Here is a 21,276-nt window from a genome sequence, read left to right as displayed (position 1 = left end):
AGCTTTTTTCCGTTCCCTTGCATTAAGTTTTAGTTCAACCCCGAAAAATCCGAAATAGTAACAGTCCATCCACTCTGTTTTTCGTGCAGGTTGTGATTGAACTACCCCATATTTTCATTCAAAATCTCATATACATTGTCGTAGTGTATTCTATGCTCAGATTTCAGTTGACAGTTGCGAGATTCTTTTGGAACCTCTTCTTCATGTACTACAACTTGCTGTATTTCACACTATATGGGATGATGACTGTGGCTGTAAACTCTTCTCAGGATTCCTCATTCCAAAGACAGTAAGTAACATCTATATAATTCAAATGATATAATTCAAAATCCATCATCTATCTAATATTTTTCGTTTCACACAGATACTTCCGGTTTGGTGGAGATGGTACTATTACTTGTGCCCGATAGCATGGACGTTGTACGGATTGGTCGGCCCACAATATGGAGACATACAGGACCAGCTTGAGAAAAATGCAACAGTCGAACAATTTATAAGGAGTTATTTTGGATACACGCATGAATTTGTGGGATATTTTGCTGTAATTTTACTTAGATTTGCGGTGCTATTTGGCTTCATATTTGCCTTCTCAATCAAGGCATTTAACTTCCAGCAAATATAGAACGTCACAGAATTTGAGAATATTTTCTGTTAGAAATCTGTATAAATCCTCTCCTTGATTTTTTCGTCATTCTCATTAGACTTGCATATATTTAAGTTCAAACAATCAAACTCAAACACAGACGACCTAGAAGGTAGAATGGCATCACTTATAATGTATCAAAAAACTAACAAAACTGTCGATATAACTGTCACTTGTACTCTTATTACCAAACAAATCTGTCATCCTTTTTGCATTGTCCTTCACCCTTTTCCCCTCTTCACTAACCATTGCCAACCTCAAAGACTCGGCCACGGAATCACTTGTAAAAGATCCATCTTCTTCATTTCTTGGTATCTCTACTCCCACATTTTTCTCCTGCAACAGCCTAGCATTCAGTCCCTGATCATTCATAACTGGAAACAAGATCAAAACTCGTCCAAAACCGAGTGCTTCTGTCACCGAGTTCCATCCACAGTGCGTCAAGAATCCTCCAACTGCTGGATGGCCAAGGATCTTGATCTGTGGAGCCCATTTTGCGTAAATGAATCCTCGGTCCGAAACCCTCTCACGGAATCCATCGGGAAGGATTGCTGAATGATTACCTCTGTTTAATACCCAGAAAAAAGGGAAATTTGATTGTTCCAAACCGAGTGCTAGCTCCCTAGTTTCTTTATGTGTCAATGTTGCCTCTGTTCCAAGTGCCACGTAAACCACCGAGTTGCATTCATGCGAATCGAGCCAATCTTTGATTTTTGGCCATTCTTGATTGTCCTCAGACGCATCTTCTTCATCTTCCATCGGGAGAACAACTCCAATCGGAATCACCGGTTTCGTGTAAATTTTCCGAACTACATCGAACCACTCGGGTTCAAACTCCTCACAGGATCTAAAGATCACAATGTCGCTCTCATGAATGGAAATGCCGAAGCGGAGAGAATCGGACGTGCCAGAGTCATAATTGTTACCTGATGAATCTTTTTTCCAGGAAAGAAACCAAAATTTGAAGTTGGGATGAATACAGAATGTGGTAAAGAAACTACAAAGGAGACCAATACTGCTTCATTAAATGACACGATATTAAACTTTTGTTGTGATTTTGAGTACCTTTTTCCATGTTCTTGGTCATCTCATAAACTCGAAACGCCATATTGCTAGGAAACGGGATCCATTCGGGCACGACTGTGTAATCCTCCGCCGTTGACCTGGCATTCTCCCCGTTCATCAGGGCGGCCGGCGGCCCGAAAAAAGCCATGAAAGCAGCAGTAAAAAGACTAAAATAAGCCCTTGAAATCCCAATCTCAGCCGCCATTTTTGGCAGCCAGTGAGAAGCATAATCATACACGATCCAATCCGGTTTAGGCTCTGTGCTTTCAAGAAAACTGCGGACCGATGGCTCCAGCAAATCCAATGCTATTTTCAACAACTGTTGCTTCACACAAGGAACATCCATGGACGACTCCGCATCCGGCGGCAGATGCTCAACTTCCGGCAAAGGAAAACTGATCAGGTTGATCAAATGGATTAAATCATGAGGTATTTCGGCGATTCTTTGAAGGTTTCTCGGAGTGGAAATGAATGAAATTCGATGGCCTTTTCGAGCCAAGCACTTGGAGAATCGAAAGAACGGTTTAAGATGACCTATGGCCAGCCATGGGAACATCACTATGTGAAGAACTTTGTCTGTTTCTTCCATGAAGGCTGTCTGTAAACTGCAATCTATGTATGTTAGAAGATAAACACCATGGATAAACATTTGACATTAAAATTGTTAGATTAATATATTTGCCTAAAGCTTGTATAAGGTCCAGTTTGTTGAATTTCAATCTCATTTTTTATATATCGAGCATATTTTCATAGTAAATAAATGAGATTTAGATTAATTTACAAAAATTTATATTTGAAATCTGTAGATTGAAACACACGATCCCCTCCCTCCTCATTTTCATACTACCAATTCATGCATCTTGCACACTAATGAATAACATACAAATTAAAGTGAAAGAAAATAAATTATTAATTAAAGAATAATTGGAAAAAATTAAAGGAAATTAAAAATGGTAAAATTTTAAGATAAATTAGAAAAATATTACAACTCATCTGTTGCTTAAAATATAATAGAAAAGTAATTAAATAGAGCTAGGGTTTTTTAGGTATAATTGGAAAAAATGAAATAAGATGCCATCCTATTAATTAATACCATCATTATTTTCCTTGTAGTTGATTTCTTAAATTTTTTTTTTAGATAAATGTGTGTGAGAGTGTATGCTATTAATGTATTTTATGTTCATTACTTTTTTAAGAGACTTAATTATCAAATTAATTATGTAAAAATGAAAAAGCAATTTGAAAAGACTTGATGAATTATATTAAAAATTTAAATACGACTGACATAATTAATAGGCAAGTTTAAGAGAGACCGATGAAAAATCAAGAAAGTTGGGATTATTGTTCATTGAAGAGCCCTACATAAAAAAAAATGCAAATAATATTATGTTAATAATGTATGACGTCACATATTTAGAGTAAATAAAAAATATCTCGTTAGCCAATTATATAAAAGAATATTTTATGTGTGGTGGAAAATGACTCGAACTGCGGGGGGATGAATTATTGACGGGTCATACAATTTTGCGAATAACCCCAAATTGAACTTCATAAAACATCGACCTTTGTTTTATCATTTTCTTAATTTAAAGGCGACTTTCTAAAATTTGGTAAGGCCTCGAGAAAATTTTGTACTGCTATACTAATTCGCATTAAAAAATTGTGTTTTGTCAAAAAAAATTAGCATTTAATCGGTGGAATAAATGCCTTTTGTGGAATACATGTCACGTATAATTAAAAATAAAATTAATATTTTTAACATAAAATATAATATATTTTCATAAATCAAATCAGATTGAATATGGTTTTCACAAAATTGTAACGTAAAACGATATCAAGTGAGTTTTTTTTTTTTTTTTGTTAAATGTATTTCTAATTAGCATTGAATTTTGTGATAAATGCTATTTGGGAGAATATTTACAGAACTAAAAATATTTAAATATTAATTTATAAGCCTGATATATTTAAAAATGAAGGACACAATGTATAAATTAAATCAAAATACATATATAGATATATGTATATGTATATATAATGTATAGGACATATATTGGAAATTGGAACGTGTAGCAAGCACGTATGTACGACTTGGACGGCTACAACTAAGAAGCAAAATCGAAGGACACGTCTAAAAGACTTGAGAAAAACAAGTGTTACAATACGGCAAGCAAGAGAAACATCTTAGTTGGTTGTGTGTATCTACCAAAAATGTAATTAAGGTCCAAATCTGTTTCATACACCTACCATCTCAATAACCCACCTATATTATTCCATATGTTAAATCTATTTATGTACATATTCACAGTTTCTTGTTCACTTTTTCTCCTATAAATTGGGAGGCCCTGTAAAATTTTGCAACAGAAACAAGAAGAGGAGGGACAAGGGGCAAAAGCTACAAGGAAGAAATAATGGGTGTTTTGACGAATTGTTGCCTCCACTTTCCCCCTCCTCCACTTAGAACTTCTATCTCTCCTCCTTCCCCCAATTCAAGAACTTCACAAGTCGCATGGTACAGTAGAGACACTGAGTTTTTCGAGAGATAATATTATATTTTCATATGAAAATTGTTGACAATAATATATTGTTTGCTTCATTATTTCTTGCAGCCGACCAAAGGAAAGATCATGGAAAACCCAAAGTGTATTAAGCTTAACAGTTGTAATAATTGGACTGGAAATGGGGAGTTTAGGATTTGTAAATAATCAAGATTCGGCCTTTGCGGCGGCGGATAATATAGAATCATCTGTAGGATCAAATACAGTCAAAGTACAGAGATGGAGTGACAGAAGGGCATGCGATCCTTGGCGAACTAATTCGCTCGAGACCATCGTGCCGGAGAATCTCCCGCGGCCGTCCTCGCAGCGGAGGTGGGAGGTGGTCGGCTTTCCTCCGGAGGATGCACCGCCGATTATTGTTTTGCCAAAGTATGGGACTAAAAGCTGTTATATTTTGTAAATTTTTATATTATAATATACGCTCTTGATAGATTACAAGAATGTGTAATAGATTTCATTTTTTAAGGATATAGTTAGCGACTATGGATGTGATTTAGTCATTTATAGAAATTTTATTTGTGTTATTCTTTTGACTCGAGCTCAAGATATATATATATATATATAATACTAAACAAAATATCTATACAAACAGTTGAATGCAGGGGCATGTGGCTTGAATGGACAACACTGACATGTAAAAAGTGTGATTTTTTTTATTTTTCTTTTTTGTTGAGAAACTAAGCTGATAATTTTTAACAGGATATTTTCAATCGTAAAATCTATTTTCATACAAATTTTACATTAAAATAGTATGATTTCTGCACCAAATACAACATTCATCTCCAACTCATTTACTTAAAATCTTACACTAAAAAAATATTCTCGAAATATTCATTTTATTTTACATATATTAATTATTATATTTTATTTAATATATTTTTAATTTTGTATTTATATTAAATTATATTAATTAAAAATCATAAAAAATTAGTTTTTAAATATTATAATTAAAGTAAATAAATAAATATTTTAAAAATAAACAATTATTATTTTATAATTTTTATGATTAAATATCTAATTATTCAAATAATAAAATCAATAATATATTATTATTTAAATAATATTTATAATTTTAAATATAAATATTTATAATAAATAAAAATAAAAAAATAAAAAAATAGAAAAAATAGAAAATGGAGGACCAAAATAACGCAGCCCCCATTAAAACAATCAAAGTTGCACCAAAAAGCGTTGGAGATGGCCTTATACATTCAACAAATCCTGGTGTACATAATTTGTGCTAAAAAAAAGAATCGTATGCAAAGCGATCCAATGTCTTCGAGGAGTATGTGAGCTACCACGAGCTTTTATAACTTGAGATTAAAACAAAAGTCATAAAAATTGTGTAAAATATTTATATTTTGCGAATTTTAGGTACATGTGTGTGTCCTCGCATCAACTATTTTTTTAAAGAAAAAACTATCGATGCATGTACTTGAATAGAGTGTTGGTGCAAGTTTTGCAGTACGCGTAGTACCATTGATAATAATATTTAACAAAAAGATTTTTTTAAAAAAAAAAACTACGGGCCTAAGCCCGAGAATTACTTTGAGACGTGCAAGGAAGCCCGTTGGGACTACAGGCCCGTGATTGGAGAGAGTTGTCATCGTTCTTGTTTGTCGTAACGCAATTATAGTCCAAACATAAATAGTTGAAGGGATACTACGTACATGAGTAAAAATATTAGAACTACTAAACCAAAGGGATGTATTTGTTGCAGATATTTGCTTGCTTTTTTTTAAATAACAGATTTTATAGATTTTTACTGACTTTTATTGAATCTCGCATATTTCTAAAAATTTTCCCAAAATCTTTTAGATTTATTTTACATGACTTTTATTGACATTTGTAAATTTTTTTATAGAACTATATGGATTTTGTAATTTACTATTATGATTTTTTTAGAATTTATTTGAATTAACAATTGAACGTGAAAATTTTTTACTTATTTCAAATATTTCTCTCTCTGAATATAATTTTTTTATATATATTAATTTTACGACTTACAAAAAATATATCAATACTAAATTTATTACAATTACACTTCAATTATTAAAGCCAATTCAATTTTTTTATTTAAATAATTAATATTTTAAAAAAAATACGTAACAATAATTTTCAATAGTAATAAATAAATAAACAGAAAATAATTTCATTCATTTTAAATAAATTTTTTTTGTATAAAAATATATCAATTTTGTTTTTATAATATATCAAATACAAAAATAAACAAAACATTTATTGATGCCTGAAAATAAATAATAAGTATGCTAAATATTTGTAATTAGCGTACATTTATAAAATTGAATATATTTAATTTATTATGGTTATTCTTATATGTGTATGTTGATAAACTTCTAAAATTATGTATTAATCACACATATTTATATTTAATTAAACATCAAATGTTATATAATAATTAAAAAAATTTAAATTTTATTGATTAAAAATAATTATTTTTTTTAATTTATAACTAAATAAATATTATAATTTTTTTATAAAGTAGTGTCATAAATTTTTAATATTTTTAATAAATTTAATTTTAAATTTTATCACCGAAACTCCAAAAATAAAATGAACGATGTTAGTAATTTTGATTTTAAACTATTGTTAGCAATTAAGAAAATATGCTTAGACAAATACAAATAAAAAGAAAAATATACAGACGAGAAAATAATGAAAATTGGTATTTATACGGGTGAAAGTAGGTACGCTTTACAAAATCAACCCCGTGTTTTTTAGTAACTCAACTTTTACACTACAGGGGTTGTGGAGCACTTTTCGCCCGCCATCACAGAGGCAGAGAAGAACATGGAGATTTTCTAGTTTCGGTTGTTCCAACCAGATGGATCAAGCAAGCACAAGATAATTTGCAAGAATATATATATTGGCTAGATTAATCCAATATATACATATAAAGCTGCAGCTGTCGCCTGAATCTGAAAATTATATTGGGGTTGGTCTCATGTGAATATTAAATGCATTCAACATATATCTAATAAATTTCTATTGAAAATTTTAGTAGAATTATTCAAGCGTGAAATTCTTGATGATGTTGATTAATTTTTCCCAAGCCATTGATTAGTAGTAGCACGTAATACATGTCGTGGAAACGACTTTGTTATGCATTAATTTATGGCGGAATTTGACGTAGAATCCAAAACTCAGATATATTAGTGATCGGGCATATGCGTTACATGTGTGTAATATAATATACAAATATTATGAGTTACATATACTTATATTATGGAAATACTTGATTTAATTATAAATATTTTATAAAACTAATTAATAAGAAATGAAATGTAGTAGTATATTTTTTTATACCGCTGAATGTGCTTTATACAATACCAATTGGTTGATAAAGCATTACCTATAATAGAATGTGAAATTAATATATCAAATTACATATTTAAGTTATATACCAACATATCAAAGAATATAAATATTAAATATCAGTGTGCATATTTACATCGATCTTAAAATTTTACTATTAGTTCACAAATAAATCGACCCATAAAACACGCTTTCAAAATTTAATATTAGTTCACAAATAAATTGACTCGTGAAATTATACGTAGACACATAAAACGATTGAATTAATAATCTTTTATATATTGTTTCCTTATCAATAATGCCCCCGTTTTTGGCATCTTGTTGTTGTATTTGACATCATCCTATGTAAATATATATGCTACAATATAGGTTCTCACGTCATAAAAATATATGCTACCGATAGTTGTTCCGCCAACAGTTGTTCCGCCGGTGGTAGTTCCCCGCCAACAGTTGTTCCACCAGTGGTAGTTCCGCCATTGACTCCATTACCACTTCCGCCAGTCACCGGTGGATAGGTGGCCATCTCGCCAACAGTTGTCGTCAATAAGCAAGTAAATTGCATTACGCACCAAAATTAATCTTTTTCTGCTAATGTGTTTCATTATCTGTCTACTAAATAAAACGTTGACCTACCATGGTCGAACTGCAACTCTGTGTAGAAACTAGCAAAACAGAGAGTCGATCGACGACAACTTTTGTCTCCAGTGCCTATATATTATTACTCTACAAGCTAGCTTCAAGCTTGTGTAAATTATATTTATCCAAGTTTCAACTATGCATGCATTCTCATTTATTATGTTTATTAGGCTTTAATAATTAATTGGCTTGTGTTATCTTTAAATTAAATGATGGTGAAATAGTTCAGAGACTCAAGAGAAACTATACGAAAATATAATAAAATTATTTTTTATTTGAACTTATTTTAATTTTCTATTGAATTCATCGATTTTTAAATTTTTTTTTTATTTAAAATCAATCCTTGACACTTTTTAATCGATGAAACATGATCAAATTAAAAAGTCATCATTATCCTAAATTTCTTTTGAGTCCAATTACAATTAATAAATTCAAGACACATTTTTTTTATTTTCAAAATTATTTTTTTTTAAAAAAATATATTATAATAAATAATTATAAATCAAAAATACAACTAAAAAACTAATCATATTGATTAAAATATAATAAAATAAATATATGTCATCGTAGATCGAATATACTATTTTCGGACGACCGAAACAAACACAATCATCATTTTAGTTTTTCAAAATCTGATATTGATCATTTGTAATTCGAAAACATATTTGACAAAAAAGTTATAAATCATAAAAAAAAAAAAAAAACAAATCTCAAATATTTTATTATATATTTATAAATATTTTGAAAATATATTATAAATGAATATAAAATTTATCAATTGATATATTTTGTATGATTTAGTAATTATATAATTTTTATATAAGGATTGTTAAACTTATTTAATATAATATAATTTTAAAAATATAAATACATCTTCAAATTTTAATCATTAAAATAACCATTTTAAAATAAAATGTGTACATTGGTAAATTTGAGAACAGTAATTGAACTTAAAAGAGCAATTTCAATCCAATGTAAAATGTACTTTTTATTAAAAGACTAATCTAAACCAACTTTGTCATTTATATTAGTACGTATGGACTTGCATTAAATAAAAATTGTGAATCCCAAGCTAAGCTAGTGAGCTTAAATTCCGTATTTTGACACCGATCAATGAGTTCAATTCAGTGTTTTCTAATTAATACCTCTCCATCTACACTTACAATTTCAAACCACTAAATGTTCAAATACCCTACTCGTTTACGGTTTTACCTCCCACTGTTAAAAATTCCACAGAGGGTAATTCTAAGTAAACCGTGTACATGTGTAAATACTAGTTATTCTGCACACCCGATGTGTGTGTACAGTCTTTTTTTATCATTATCGATAGACTAAAGTGAAATTTGACAAATTATGGAGGGATAAATTGATATTTGAATTGTTGAAATAAAAAAAATAAAAATAAAAGTGTGTGTTAAAATTAAAAACAAAAACAAAAACAAAAGTGTAATATTAGGATCATATAAAAATAAAATTGAAAGAAAAAGTTGGTATCCCCTAAGTGGTTACTATCATGTCATCACCCTTGATATAATAGAATAAATATATACATGTATATATGTGTGTATCTGTCTTCTTCCCACTTTTCTGTTACTCAGTCCCCCGGCCATTAAAAGAGGGACAATAATTTTTTTGAATCTTATGACTTCATATTTTTTTATATTTGGTGAATTTATTGGACAGTTCACGACTTCAGTCGCCAACTGACCTGCACTTTTTCTCATTTCAAGTTTTTTTTATTGGGAGTGTTACATGTCAGCATTTACGTCTAACACTTTTTTTCGATGCCATATGTAAATATTTTTCAGTGTCGCGTCAGCATGTTGACAAGGACAAAAATGTATTGAAAGAGTTGTCTGACATAAAATATTAAATTGTTTGATAATATGTGAATCGGATGTGGGTGTTGTGTCCAGTGTTGTAACACATTAACACAACATACATCGAAATAATAAAATTCATCACACAATTAAATTTTGATAAATAAAAGACTCGGGAGAAAAGATTCACTAAAAAAAACTTGCAAGTTTACAAAATCATTGCTAGTGAATAAAGAAAAATTAACTACCTTAATGAAGTGAGGGATCAAAGTTCATTCAAAATATTTATTAAATCATATAATCAAAACTACCGATATAACGTTTGTGAAGCCGAAATTATGTTTGATGAACAACAAACTAATTAGCACTATGATTAGGTATTGTGTGTACGTGTCTTAACATTCTACGGCAACACAATAATACGCATTGACTTGATCACTTGATCTTTTCGAAGTAAGTCATCGACTCATGTGTTTGCTCTCCTGCGTCGTCTGTATTCATCAATTAATCTCAATATTTATATTTGATTATTTATAACAGTTTTTTGTCCTATAATTTATTTTTTAATATAATCTTGCAAGATACGGAAATAAAAGTTTCGATATAAAATAAATTCTTTCAAAAAATTATATTAAAGTTTATCAAAAATCTCAATAATAAAAAAGACAAAACTATATGATTTAACATGAATAATATTATAGAAAATATATGTAATCAAAGAATAAATTATTTTAATAATATGACAAAAAAAAAATGTACTGATTACCGTACCAAAATGTTGTTTGTCCCATGAAGTCGAGAAGAAAATGTGGTTCGTGTTTGAGTCAAAATGATTTCAAAAATGAATGGCCTCATCTTCTGAAACGTGCCTCGAGAAACAGAGAGAACAGAGTTTCCTTCACTTTCACGCCTCAACTCCTCATCAAAGCTCTATTTTGCGCTACTTCGACACATTTCACCCCCTGCCCGATTCATTTTCTCGCATCCTACTCTTCTAAAACTGCTTCCTACTCCCCCGGGCCTATAATCGTCGGTGCAAGGCCCCAGCCCCCAGTAGCACCATGCCGGGCTGACAAATTCAACAATCGGAATCTCAGCTCCGCCCAACCATCTGTTTTCATCCCCTTCGTCAACGGGTTGAAAGCTCCGCAGTTTCTCACTCCGCAACATTTCAAATTCTACGTGAAGATATCCCATTATGTCTACTGGTTATCGAAGGGAAACAAGCCGAAATTTATTGATTTTGGCCTTTCTGGAAAAACTTACATCTCTCTGTTCATGATTATAGCACACACTGATTATACAATATAGCAGGTATAGGTGCAAGAAATTGGGCCTGATTTATTACCCGGTAATAATAATCCGAATTGACCTATTTTTCGTTATTACACCTGTCCTGATGATGTTTTGAAAAGCAAGAGCACGATGAGAGATCATGGGATGATTGAATTTTTGATATCGAACAAGTTTGCATCATTATATCAATTTAAGTAAGAACATTATGATCTGAGCTAGAGTGCTGGGAATTATGCCTCCACGCTTGGATCCCGATTCATGATCATTCGGTATACAAAACCAAGAAATACTTAAATCCCATGTTTTTTGTATATAGTAATTCAGACTTTAAAATTTTAGGGGTTGTGGAGCACTTTTCGGCCGCCATTACAGAGACAGAGAAGAACATGAAATCATGAGATGATAGTACTTGCATATATAGGAGATTTTCTTGTTTCGGTTGTTCCAACCAGATGGATCAAGCAAGAACCAGATGAAAATATATAGGCAAGCATGTCGGGTTTCATTCATGGATGGAAAATATATATATACATATGAAGCCGCCTGAATCTGAAAATTATAGATCTCATAAATTTATATTCTAAAAATTAATTTAGGGGCAAACGAATTAAAGTAAAATATTTGATTCATATTAGAAATTATCGAATTTGAACATATAATGAAAAATATATGAACAATTTTCTATATGGTATCTATAAATGGATCGCATCGTTATATTTCCAATTATAATGAAAAAATAGGAAGAAAAACTTTTGGTAGCGAAAGAGATCAAATTTGGTATATCTCGATTCCTTTTTCCTGTACAACTAATTTATTTTTTTTTTTTAAAAAAACTTTAAGTTAGATTTATCTATTATAAGTCAACATATATTTTCTAGATAACAGAGTGCATTAGAATCGATCCTGTGTTATCATATAAGTAAAGGGCGTTTCAGAAGGAAAAAAGTCAAAATTTGAAAATTAGATTTTCCAATCCGCATGAAATATAGCAATACAAGTATACAACGTGGGTTTCTATTCCTATGATTTTTTTTTTTTTAACATAAAGAAGATTTCTATTCCTATGATTTTTTTTATATACATTGGAAAATATTTTAAGATATAAAATTGAAATTTAATAAAATGGATAATAAAAATCACATAAAAGATAAATATATAATATAAAATTTTTGAGATCAGACTTGAACTTTTATTATTCAAAAGATTATAAGAACACTCATAAACACAATAATTGTTATAATACAAAAAACATCGTAATAATTTTATCGTAATTGACACTTATCTAACCCAACTTTACGATTTTAAATTAGTATCATGGAATTACAAATGTATCCATTAAATAGAAAATGTGAATCCAAACTGAGGTAGCGAGCTGGTTGAGCTTGAATTTGTCATTTTGATCCCGGTGAGTTCAACCCAGTGTTTCCTTAAGGCCTCGAGCTACTGCCAGAATTTGAAACCACTAAAAGTTCAAATACACTACTCTTTTACCGTTTTACATCCCCCCTCTTAAAAATTTCACAAAGGGTAATTCTAAGTAAAACGCATACATGTGTTGTGTACATGTATGTATATGTGTGTGTGTGTCTATCTTCTTACCACTTTTCTGTAACTCAGACCTGCAGCCATAAAGTTAAGAAGAAAATGCCTTGAGATACACAGAAAACAGAGTTTCCTTCACCTTCACGCCTCAACTTCCCATCAGAGCTCTATTTCACCCTATTTCCGACTCATTTGAATAGAAAAAACATGCATATAAATTGAAAAAAACTAGTGTTTTCACCCCTGTTCTATTTATTTTCTCGCGTCCTATTCTTCGGAAGTTGCTTCTTCTTCAGGTGAAACAACAGAAGCTTCACCCTCGGTAATATAAACCGCGTTCTCTTGCCTGCCAATTCATTTCTTGAACTCTCCACCATTTCTTGGCTCATTTTTCTAAATGGGTGCCTGTAAAAAAGATGATGGAAACTGTAAAATGAACAGTTTGTTCTCCACCGGGCCTATAATCGTAGGGGCAGGGCCCTCGGGCCTTGCAGTGGCAGCATGCCTTCAAGAAAATGGCGTTTCTTCTGTAATTCTCGAGAGAACCGATTGCATAGCCTCTTTATGGCAAAAAAGAACCTACGATCGCCTCAAACTCCATCTGCCCAAGCAATTTTGCCAACTTCCATTGCTTAGTTTCCCTGAAATTTTCCCCAAGTACACCACTAAACATCAGTTCATTTCATACATGGAGGCTTACGCGAAACACTTCAACATCGAGCCAAGATTCAACCAGTCTGTTTCCAGAGCGGAATTTGATTCTGTCACTGGATTCTGGAGTGTTCAAACTCAAGATTTCCAATACTTCTCGAAGTGGTTGGTTGTAGCCACTGGTGAAAATGCCGAACCCTTTACACCCGAAATTCAAGGGATGGATAAATTCCAAGGGCCCGTCATGCATACCAGTGTCTATAAATCGGGCTCTGAGTTTCAGAATCAAAGAGTTTTGGTTGTGGGATGTGGAAATTCTGGTATGGAAGTTAGCTTAGATCTCTGTAGGCATAATGCAATCCCTCACATGGTGGTTAGAAACTCTGTAAGTAACATTTACTATATTTAAAATAATCCTATTATCCCTTTTGTTATCAAATTTGACAAAACTAATATATTTTTGGATGATTCAGGTCCATATTTTGCCAAGAGAAATGTTTGGGATTTCAACATTCACAATAGCAATGGCACTTCTGAAATTTCTGCCATTAAAACTTGTTGACAAGTTCCTATTGCTGGTGGCTAACTTAACCTTAGGCAACACTGATAAATTAAATCTCCGGCGGCCGAAAACTGGCCCACTCGAGCTTAAAAACGCCACTGGGAAGACACCTGTACTCGACGTTGGAGCCCTTTCTCAGATTAAATCCTGTAAAATTACGGTAAATTACACAAAATTAATAGACACGTGAATAGATGATCAGTAGCATGCGCATTGCTTAATATTTGACTACATATCGAATCTTTTTTTTTTTTGCAAATTTTAATGTTGCAGGTGATGGAAGGAGTGAAGGAGATAACACAGGACGGGGCAAGATTCGTGGATGGCCAAGAGAAGGAATTTGATTCAATAATCTTGGCAACTGGGTATAGGAGCAATGTGCCATGTTGGCTCGAGGTATGTAATATTTAATTAAAATAAATATGACATACGTTTTTTTGAATATGATATAAATTAACTGTTTGGTTTGCATATTTGTGGGATTATTATTGATTTAAAATAATCTCTTTTAACAGTTAAAAAGAAAAACTATTTCAACAAATCCAATTATTGATACCACCGGAGTTATGTTAAATCGAATTCAAAATTTCGAGAAATAAATATATTTGGGAAAATGGGCAGTTTTGTTTATTTTTTCGATGTGATATTGATTTGACGTTGATTAAATATTATCGTATACAATGTCAAATCAACAATCTCGTTAAAAAATGATTAAATTGTTGTTGAAATTTGATAATATAAATTACAAAACACACTTGACCAAAAATATAATATTTCCTAAATATGTTTACATCGAAGCTAGTGAAGGGGAGAAATTGTTGGGACGGCTGGGCTTAATTTGAAATGGTATTAAAGACAATATCGCATGTTTTTTTTGGGTTCTCTTTCAGAATTCACAGTCATATATCGTTTTCTGGGCTCACTGAAGATACTAACTGTTGCACAAAAGGGAAAATCTGATGGCTTTTGTTTGGATCATTTTTCCCTTCTGCTCAAAAAATATTTTCTTTGGGATTTATTGCATGTTGTGTTGTTGTCATCACAAAATGCATGTTACGAGCTGTATCTTACATGAGGCGTCGATCCCTAGAAACTGTTATTTTTGTTCTTTTCTGAGGGAGAGTTGGAATTTGTTGCATTCATCACTGGACAGATTTAAGCAGACAAAAATTTATTCAGACTGAATTATTTAATATCTCTTTTTTCTTTTCAAAAGATTGGGGTGGGGTATTAATCGTCCAACTATTCTCACTTGGAATGATTCGTAATAGGATCATCAATTGTTGGCATCCATCTACTAACATTCTATATGGACATGATAAATATAACTTTTACAAGTCAAAATGTTGGTGATTGGAACTAAAATCTTGAATTTGCTTGTTTCCTAAAATGGGTAAATATGTTGTAATAATTTAATAGAGGCATGCAGGGGACAGATTTTTTCACAAAAGATGGAATTCCAAAGTCACCTTTCCCAAATGGTTGGAAAGGTGAGAATGGGTTGTATGCGGTAGGGTTCACCAGAAGAGGCCTACTCGGTATTTCATCAGATGCAGTCAACATTGCTACGGATATAACCGACCAATGGAGGATAAAAGCTTAGCACATCTTGCCCACATAATTATTTGAAAAATAAATACTGAAATTAACCTTCATTTAAAAATGTGGAGGGGGAGAAAAAAATTTTGGTGGAGGACGATGTCGAGTGTGTTTCGGATTTCTCTATAATTTTAAGGAGGGCGAGTTGTAAATTATTGTTTTGTTAGCATGTTTGTGATTACAACTTATGTTGGGAGAATTTTAATGCAAAACATCGCCCTTTAGTATAAAATTGGGTTTACTCGATATACATCGAGTTCTTATTTCATTAAAAAAAAATTATATGAAATGGGTCTCAGATATTACATTAAATCTTAAGTACTATTTTCTATGAGATACTTGATTTTAAAATAAGTTCGAATGTATCACAATTCATCCTAATTGATTTGGGTTCTAAATAATTTGTCGCATACATTAACATATACGATTCTATATTTTTTTTCCCTTGATCTTTTACGTTATGACATCCAAAATGGACAAAACAGAAAATGACATCCCGGGATCACTGCAGACCAAATAATGGGTATATATTAAATCAAATCACGAAATATATAAACCAAAAAAAGGAAAAAAGGGGTCAGAAGCAAGCGTGTACCCAAAATGTGCATCATGTCATGGATCCTCCTCTCTGATCGATGGAATGGTGTCACGTTAGCAGATTATATTATTGAGACAATGATGGGCCTCTGCCACTCACCTACAATACACAGCTCTCTCTCACATTCAAAATTATCACACACACACACACATATATGTATATATATACTCAAATTTAAAAATAAAATTTTCAGTCTGCGATACAATTAAAATAAAAAAGCTATCTCAATTAAAAAGAAAAAAACTATTGAATATATATTATATATTCGCTTTAAACATTTTGGTTTGTGTGTGTTTTTTTGAATTTTTTTAATATGATTAAAAAAATTGTTGGAAATAGCTAAAATGTTAATTGATAAGAGTAAATTGATAAAATAACAATAAATATAGAATCTGAACTATATATTTGAGACGAACAAGGAAAAAATGACTTAAATATTTAAAATGGACTTTTATATTATGCGACGGAAGAATCGGTATATATATACTTGAATCCAGAAACATGGCTTAAAAATTTGAGTAGCATGCATATCCAAAAATGTATAATAATATTGGAAAAATCTGGCCAATTAATCCGGAATGAAGCGAGGCAAGTGGAGCGAGGCATGCATTGAATTCCTCAATTCCATGGTGACATTACACGCTTCTCCCAAAATACCAAAAGCACGCGTTACGGGGAACCTACGTCATTCATTTACAAAATACATTTCTGACACTACTGCTACGACTCTACCCTATCTACGTTATACTGCTTCGGCAGCAGCTTGCATGCCGCCACAACTCAGATATCATCTTACATGGCTTTTCGTATACTCTTAGTTGTCTTAATTAATGAAAAACCACCCCTGCATGCCACCGTATTTGAGAAGGTTTATCCAATAATTGTAAAGAGATCATCAAGCTTTGCCATAAACCGAACTTCGGCAATACCAGCACTGAGATATTATAGTTAATAATTCAAGTCTTTGTAGTGTTAGTAATTGAATGGATTTGCAACAAATTAATATATATAAATTGTTTAAAATTATTTTTCCAATGTGGATTTTCATGTAAAGACCACCTCCCGTCAGAAAGTCCCTCTGTATTCGACTGACACCATGGATCCACCCACTCCCTCGTCCTTCTTTTTCCTCGTTGCTTTTAAATTTGAATATTGATTCAAGAATTAGTGGAGGAAATATAATATATTGGTATCCATTACCAGAAAAAGGGGAGTCGATTGTAAGTTTAGATAGTATATTATTAGGAATATTTTATTTTTAGTTACATATATTTATTTTTTTGTGATTTCTGTCACCCGTCTTATCAAATTTTGATCTTCAACCTCTATTTTTTCTCATAATTTTTGTTCTTTTTTTGATGTGTTGTTGAGATAACACGACATGATATGCAGTTCCAAATCAACGTTTTTAATAAAAAAAAAAAAAAAGATTAAAACTTAAATTTGATATAATACAGAACCAAAATGATAACAAAAGTAGACATGTAATACTAAAAATGCCGTTTCCCGGTATTATTTTACCAAGTTTAAGTTTGGATGTTTCAATCTCGACTTTGGCTATACATCTAAGCAAGTGGTGTGAGGTTAAAATCTATTTTTTGTTTTTATTTTTGTTTATTTATCTGTTCTTTGAAACAATTACAAGGATAACATTAGTGGCGCTTATACGTAGTTCTAGACAAAATTGTATCTAAATGATATGATATAATTCAAAAATTTTAAATCTCACAAATATTCAAATTTTACATGTCGATAACACGGCTATTTTAGACAAAATTTTTTATTTTTTTTACTTTTCAATAATATTTCACAGGCTCTTTATTTCAATCCTGAATGATTGCTATATTCCTTTTTAAAAAAAAAAAAAAAGTTTGCTAGTTAATTTAATAGATGATTATAGTTCAAATTGAAGATTGGGTAGGTAGTTAAATGGAGGATATAATTAAAATGCCACGCATGCATTTAGGTTAGGGAGTACACAAGTATAGATTGTCATGACATGGCATGCATTGGTACTAATCAAAGATCAGTGCCATGCATGCCATTTTGCCATGCATGCAACATCCACCAGGATGATCCACATAAAAAAAAAAAATCAAATTTGGTGTCATTTTTATTTTATTTATTTATTTCATCCAATAGCATAATCCTACCAATTTTTTAAAATTAATTTTAACCCCTCTCCATAACATCAAATAATTAAAAAAAAAAAAAACAAAAGGGGTGGTTTAAATTGAACTTTCAAATAAATGATTCCAATTTATAAGCAAGTTCATGGATTCTATATGTATAATTGAAATCCGTTTTGTGGGTTCAATCATGAAAATGAGGTCCACTTCTGAAGTTCAGTGGAATGTAGCTTTTGAATTAAGGTGCAAATTGGACTGATTCAAAGGTGGTGTGCTTCGGCATTTCTGTGTCATTTGGACGAGAGACAACTCCTACAATCAATGGTCACCCACATGCCTTTCCACCGTTGCCATCCTTATCTTATAATAATAATAATAATAATAATAATGCAAAGAAAAAATGATTTTTTTTTGGGGTCTATTTTCATTGTTACGTTAATATTTTTCAGTGTTATATCAATAATCAATCATGTTAGTATACCCAAATCAACTTTAAAAACTTAGTGCACAAAGATTCAAAATTGAACAAGTTAATAATCTAAAATACTATTTTCCCTAACTTATATATGTAATCATAATTTGTTCAGACATAGAAACTGCATAATTAAATAATTACTTGGATTTTAATAAATGTCTTATAAAAACACGCATGATTTCATCCTTCTGAACCTTTCGAATTGATTGGTAATCAAGGACATGCCATATTTTTGTGAAGAATGACGTGAAATTATGATTGATTAATTTCGCCAATTCTCTATTTTTAATGTGTTAAATATCTATGATTTTCCTTTTTTTTTTTTTTTTTTCACATCTTTCGATAGGTGATAATTTCATGCCCGCCCAGAATTAAGTCAATTGGACCACGGCTCCTTTCAAATCGTATGGGAAAACTGTTTTTCGATTTCCATACCATTTCAAAATTGCTTCCAAATTCAAAACTGAGACGGACAACTTTATATTTAACTTGGATTTTAGAAAACAAAAATACAGAAGAACCATGCGAAACTGTTATCTAAGTGTCAAATTTATTTTAAGTTTTTCATTTATATATATATAAAATTTCATTTATAAAGATTAAATTACTTGATATGTATACAGTAAATTTAACCCATATTTTAATTTATTTTAAAATGAAATGAAATATTCTTAATAATTTATGTTATAATCATAAAATAAAAAAAAAATTACTTTTATTTTTGATATGTTGTGTCCACTTGACTATTATATACATGTGCCATCTGTTAAGTGAACATAAAAATATGCACGATTAATAGATAACATATCAAAATTATATATATAATTTTGAAACCTGTGATCCGGCAAAAAGTAAAGAAACAAGATATAGAGAGCAAACACCAACATATCTACTTTATTGGGCTCAAATGAACAAATGGTCCCACCACATTCCACTAGGACCTTAAAATCAATTATTGCATCGTTCTTACTGTGTTGGGCTTTTGCCCACAGCAAAAATTGTATTCTCTTATTTGTAATGTCTTTAGTGGGTTTGTCACAATGATTCATCTCTTATTTGATGGGGTACAGATGAATAATATATTTCTATTAACTTATTTTAAATATATGTTCTCGTCGGATAATATTCAAAACGATCATTTAAATTTGCATATTTTGAAATATGATCTTGTAAGTATTTAATTTGAGTTTTGATCTTTTAAATTCCGTTGTTGTTTTTTGAATTTCAGTATGTTTTTTAGTGGATTGATGACACCATGATGTCAGTATTTTTCAGCGTCATGTCAGCATTTTTCGATAATATATCAGCACTCTGACAAAAAAACAAAAAAACTATGAACCAAAACATATTCCAACTTACATCACTAAAATTCAGATTTAAATACTTGCATCACCAAAACACAAAATAAAAATAAAAAAAACTTAGAAGATAATTTTACTATTTTTTTTTTTGGTTAGTTATATATGTGTGTGTTGTCAAAACATGCAAATCCATCACTAGTCAAAAAATACCTTTGACTATTTAAAATTTGATTGGTAGCCTCTCATCATTCTTAATAAAACCAAATACTGACGCATTTCGAGGTTGAATATTGTAGTTAATAATGTTGTGATCCATCTTTTTATGAATAACAATTATTTTTAAAAGGCTCCAAAACACGGAATCTGAAACTCCATTAATATAATCTGTATATGCCTGATGATCGAATTTTGTAATTAATTAAGAAGATTATTTGCTAATTGATTTGGGTTAACAGTAACACGCAAACACATTATTGACTTTTAAAAAAACACATTATTGACTGTAGGATAGAGCGCTTGCCGCTTTACTAAAAGCTATAGCTAGTGGTAATGGTGCAACTCAAATCTTTTAAACCGCACAACAGCTCAAGCACCACGGTTCGATTGCTCTATCAAGTAGGGACAATTATTGCATCCAACATTGACTTTGTACAATATAATTAAAAAAAATTCGATATTTTCACGTTGAATAATTAATCAGGGTACAGACGGAAAATTTCCATTGAAAGTGGTCACGCCTATGGAAAAAATGTAGTCAAGACAAAGCTAAAGCGAGTTTCTTGGATTTTTTAATATGTCCCAAACAGAATGAGACGTGACCCACCACTCGACTCAATTTCAGTACGCAACCACTCACATTTATTTGTAATATGTTTCTATAGATATTAATCATACCGCCTTAATTAGCCAAACAAGATCAAACGTAAATCATCAAAAAAATTATATATAAAATTTAATTTTTGTTCATTTTATGTTATATAAATTTTTTAAAAATATAATCCTATTGTGATTAATTTCTTTAATTTGATACACTATGTTATAAGACAACCATGCATTTGTGTGTGACAG

The 21,276-nt window shown here is 30.9% G+C and overlaps 3 protein-coding genes across 3 annotated transcripts in view; 1 reads left to right on the top strand and 2 right to left on the bottom strand.

Moving 5' to 3' along the window:
- LOC142545217 (transmembrane 9 superfamily member 9-like) overlaps positions 1 to 1,971 on the bottom strand; it is a 97,191-nt gene extending 95,220 nt beyond the window's left edge. Inside the window, exon 1 of the mRNA XM_075652259.1 lies at positions 1,965 to 1,971. The gene's annotated coding sequence lies outside the window, so the exon portion shown is untranslated. The remainder of the gene's footprint in view (positions 1 to 1,964) is intronic.
- Positions 750 to 2,390, bottom strand: LOC142545218 (UDP-glycosyltransferase 91C1). Its single transcript, XM_075652260.1, has 2 exons — positions 1,709 to 2,390; positions 750 to 1,578 (listed from the first exon to the last, which is right to left on the bottom strand). The coding sequence occupies exons 1-2, from the start codon at positions 2,355 to 2,357 to the stop codon at positions 767 to 769; spliced, it is 1,461 nt and encodes a 486-aa protein (XP_075508375.1). The 5' UTR covers positions 2,358 to 2,390; the 3' UTR covers positions 750 to 766.
- A 10,579-nt stretch (positions 2,391 to 12,969) lies between these two features.
- On the top strand, positions 12,970 to 15,835 carry LOC142544527 (putative indole-3-pyruvate monooxygenase YUCCA4). Its single transcript, XM_075651567.1, has 4 exons — positions 12,970 to 13,929; positions 14,018 to 14,266; positions 14,380 to 14,502; positions 15,536 to 15,835. Exons 1-4 carry the CDS (start codon positions 13,291 to 13,293, stop codon positions 15,707 to 15,709), a joined length of 1,185 nt encoding a protein of 394 aa, XP_075507682.1. The 5' UTR covers positions 12,970 to 13,290; the 3' UTR covers positions 15,710 to 15,835.
- Positions 15,836 to 21,276: the final 5,441 nt, after the last annotated feature.

The sequence above is a fragment of the Primulina tabacum genome, chromosome 5, assembly GCF_025594145.1.
Source record: "Primulina tabacum isolate GXHZ01 chromosome 5, ASM2559414v2, whole genome shotgun sequence".
Lineage (NCBI taxonomy): Eukaryota > Viridiplantae > Streptophyta > Magnoliopsida > Lamiales > Gesneriaceae > Primulina > Primulina tabacum.
This window is presented reverse-complemented; position numbering and strand designations above follow the sequence as displayed.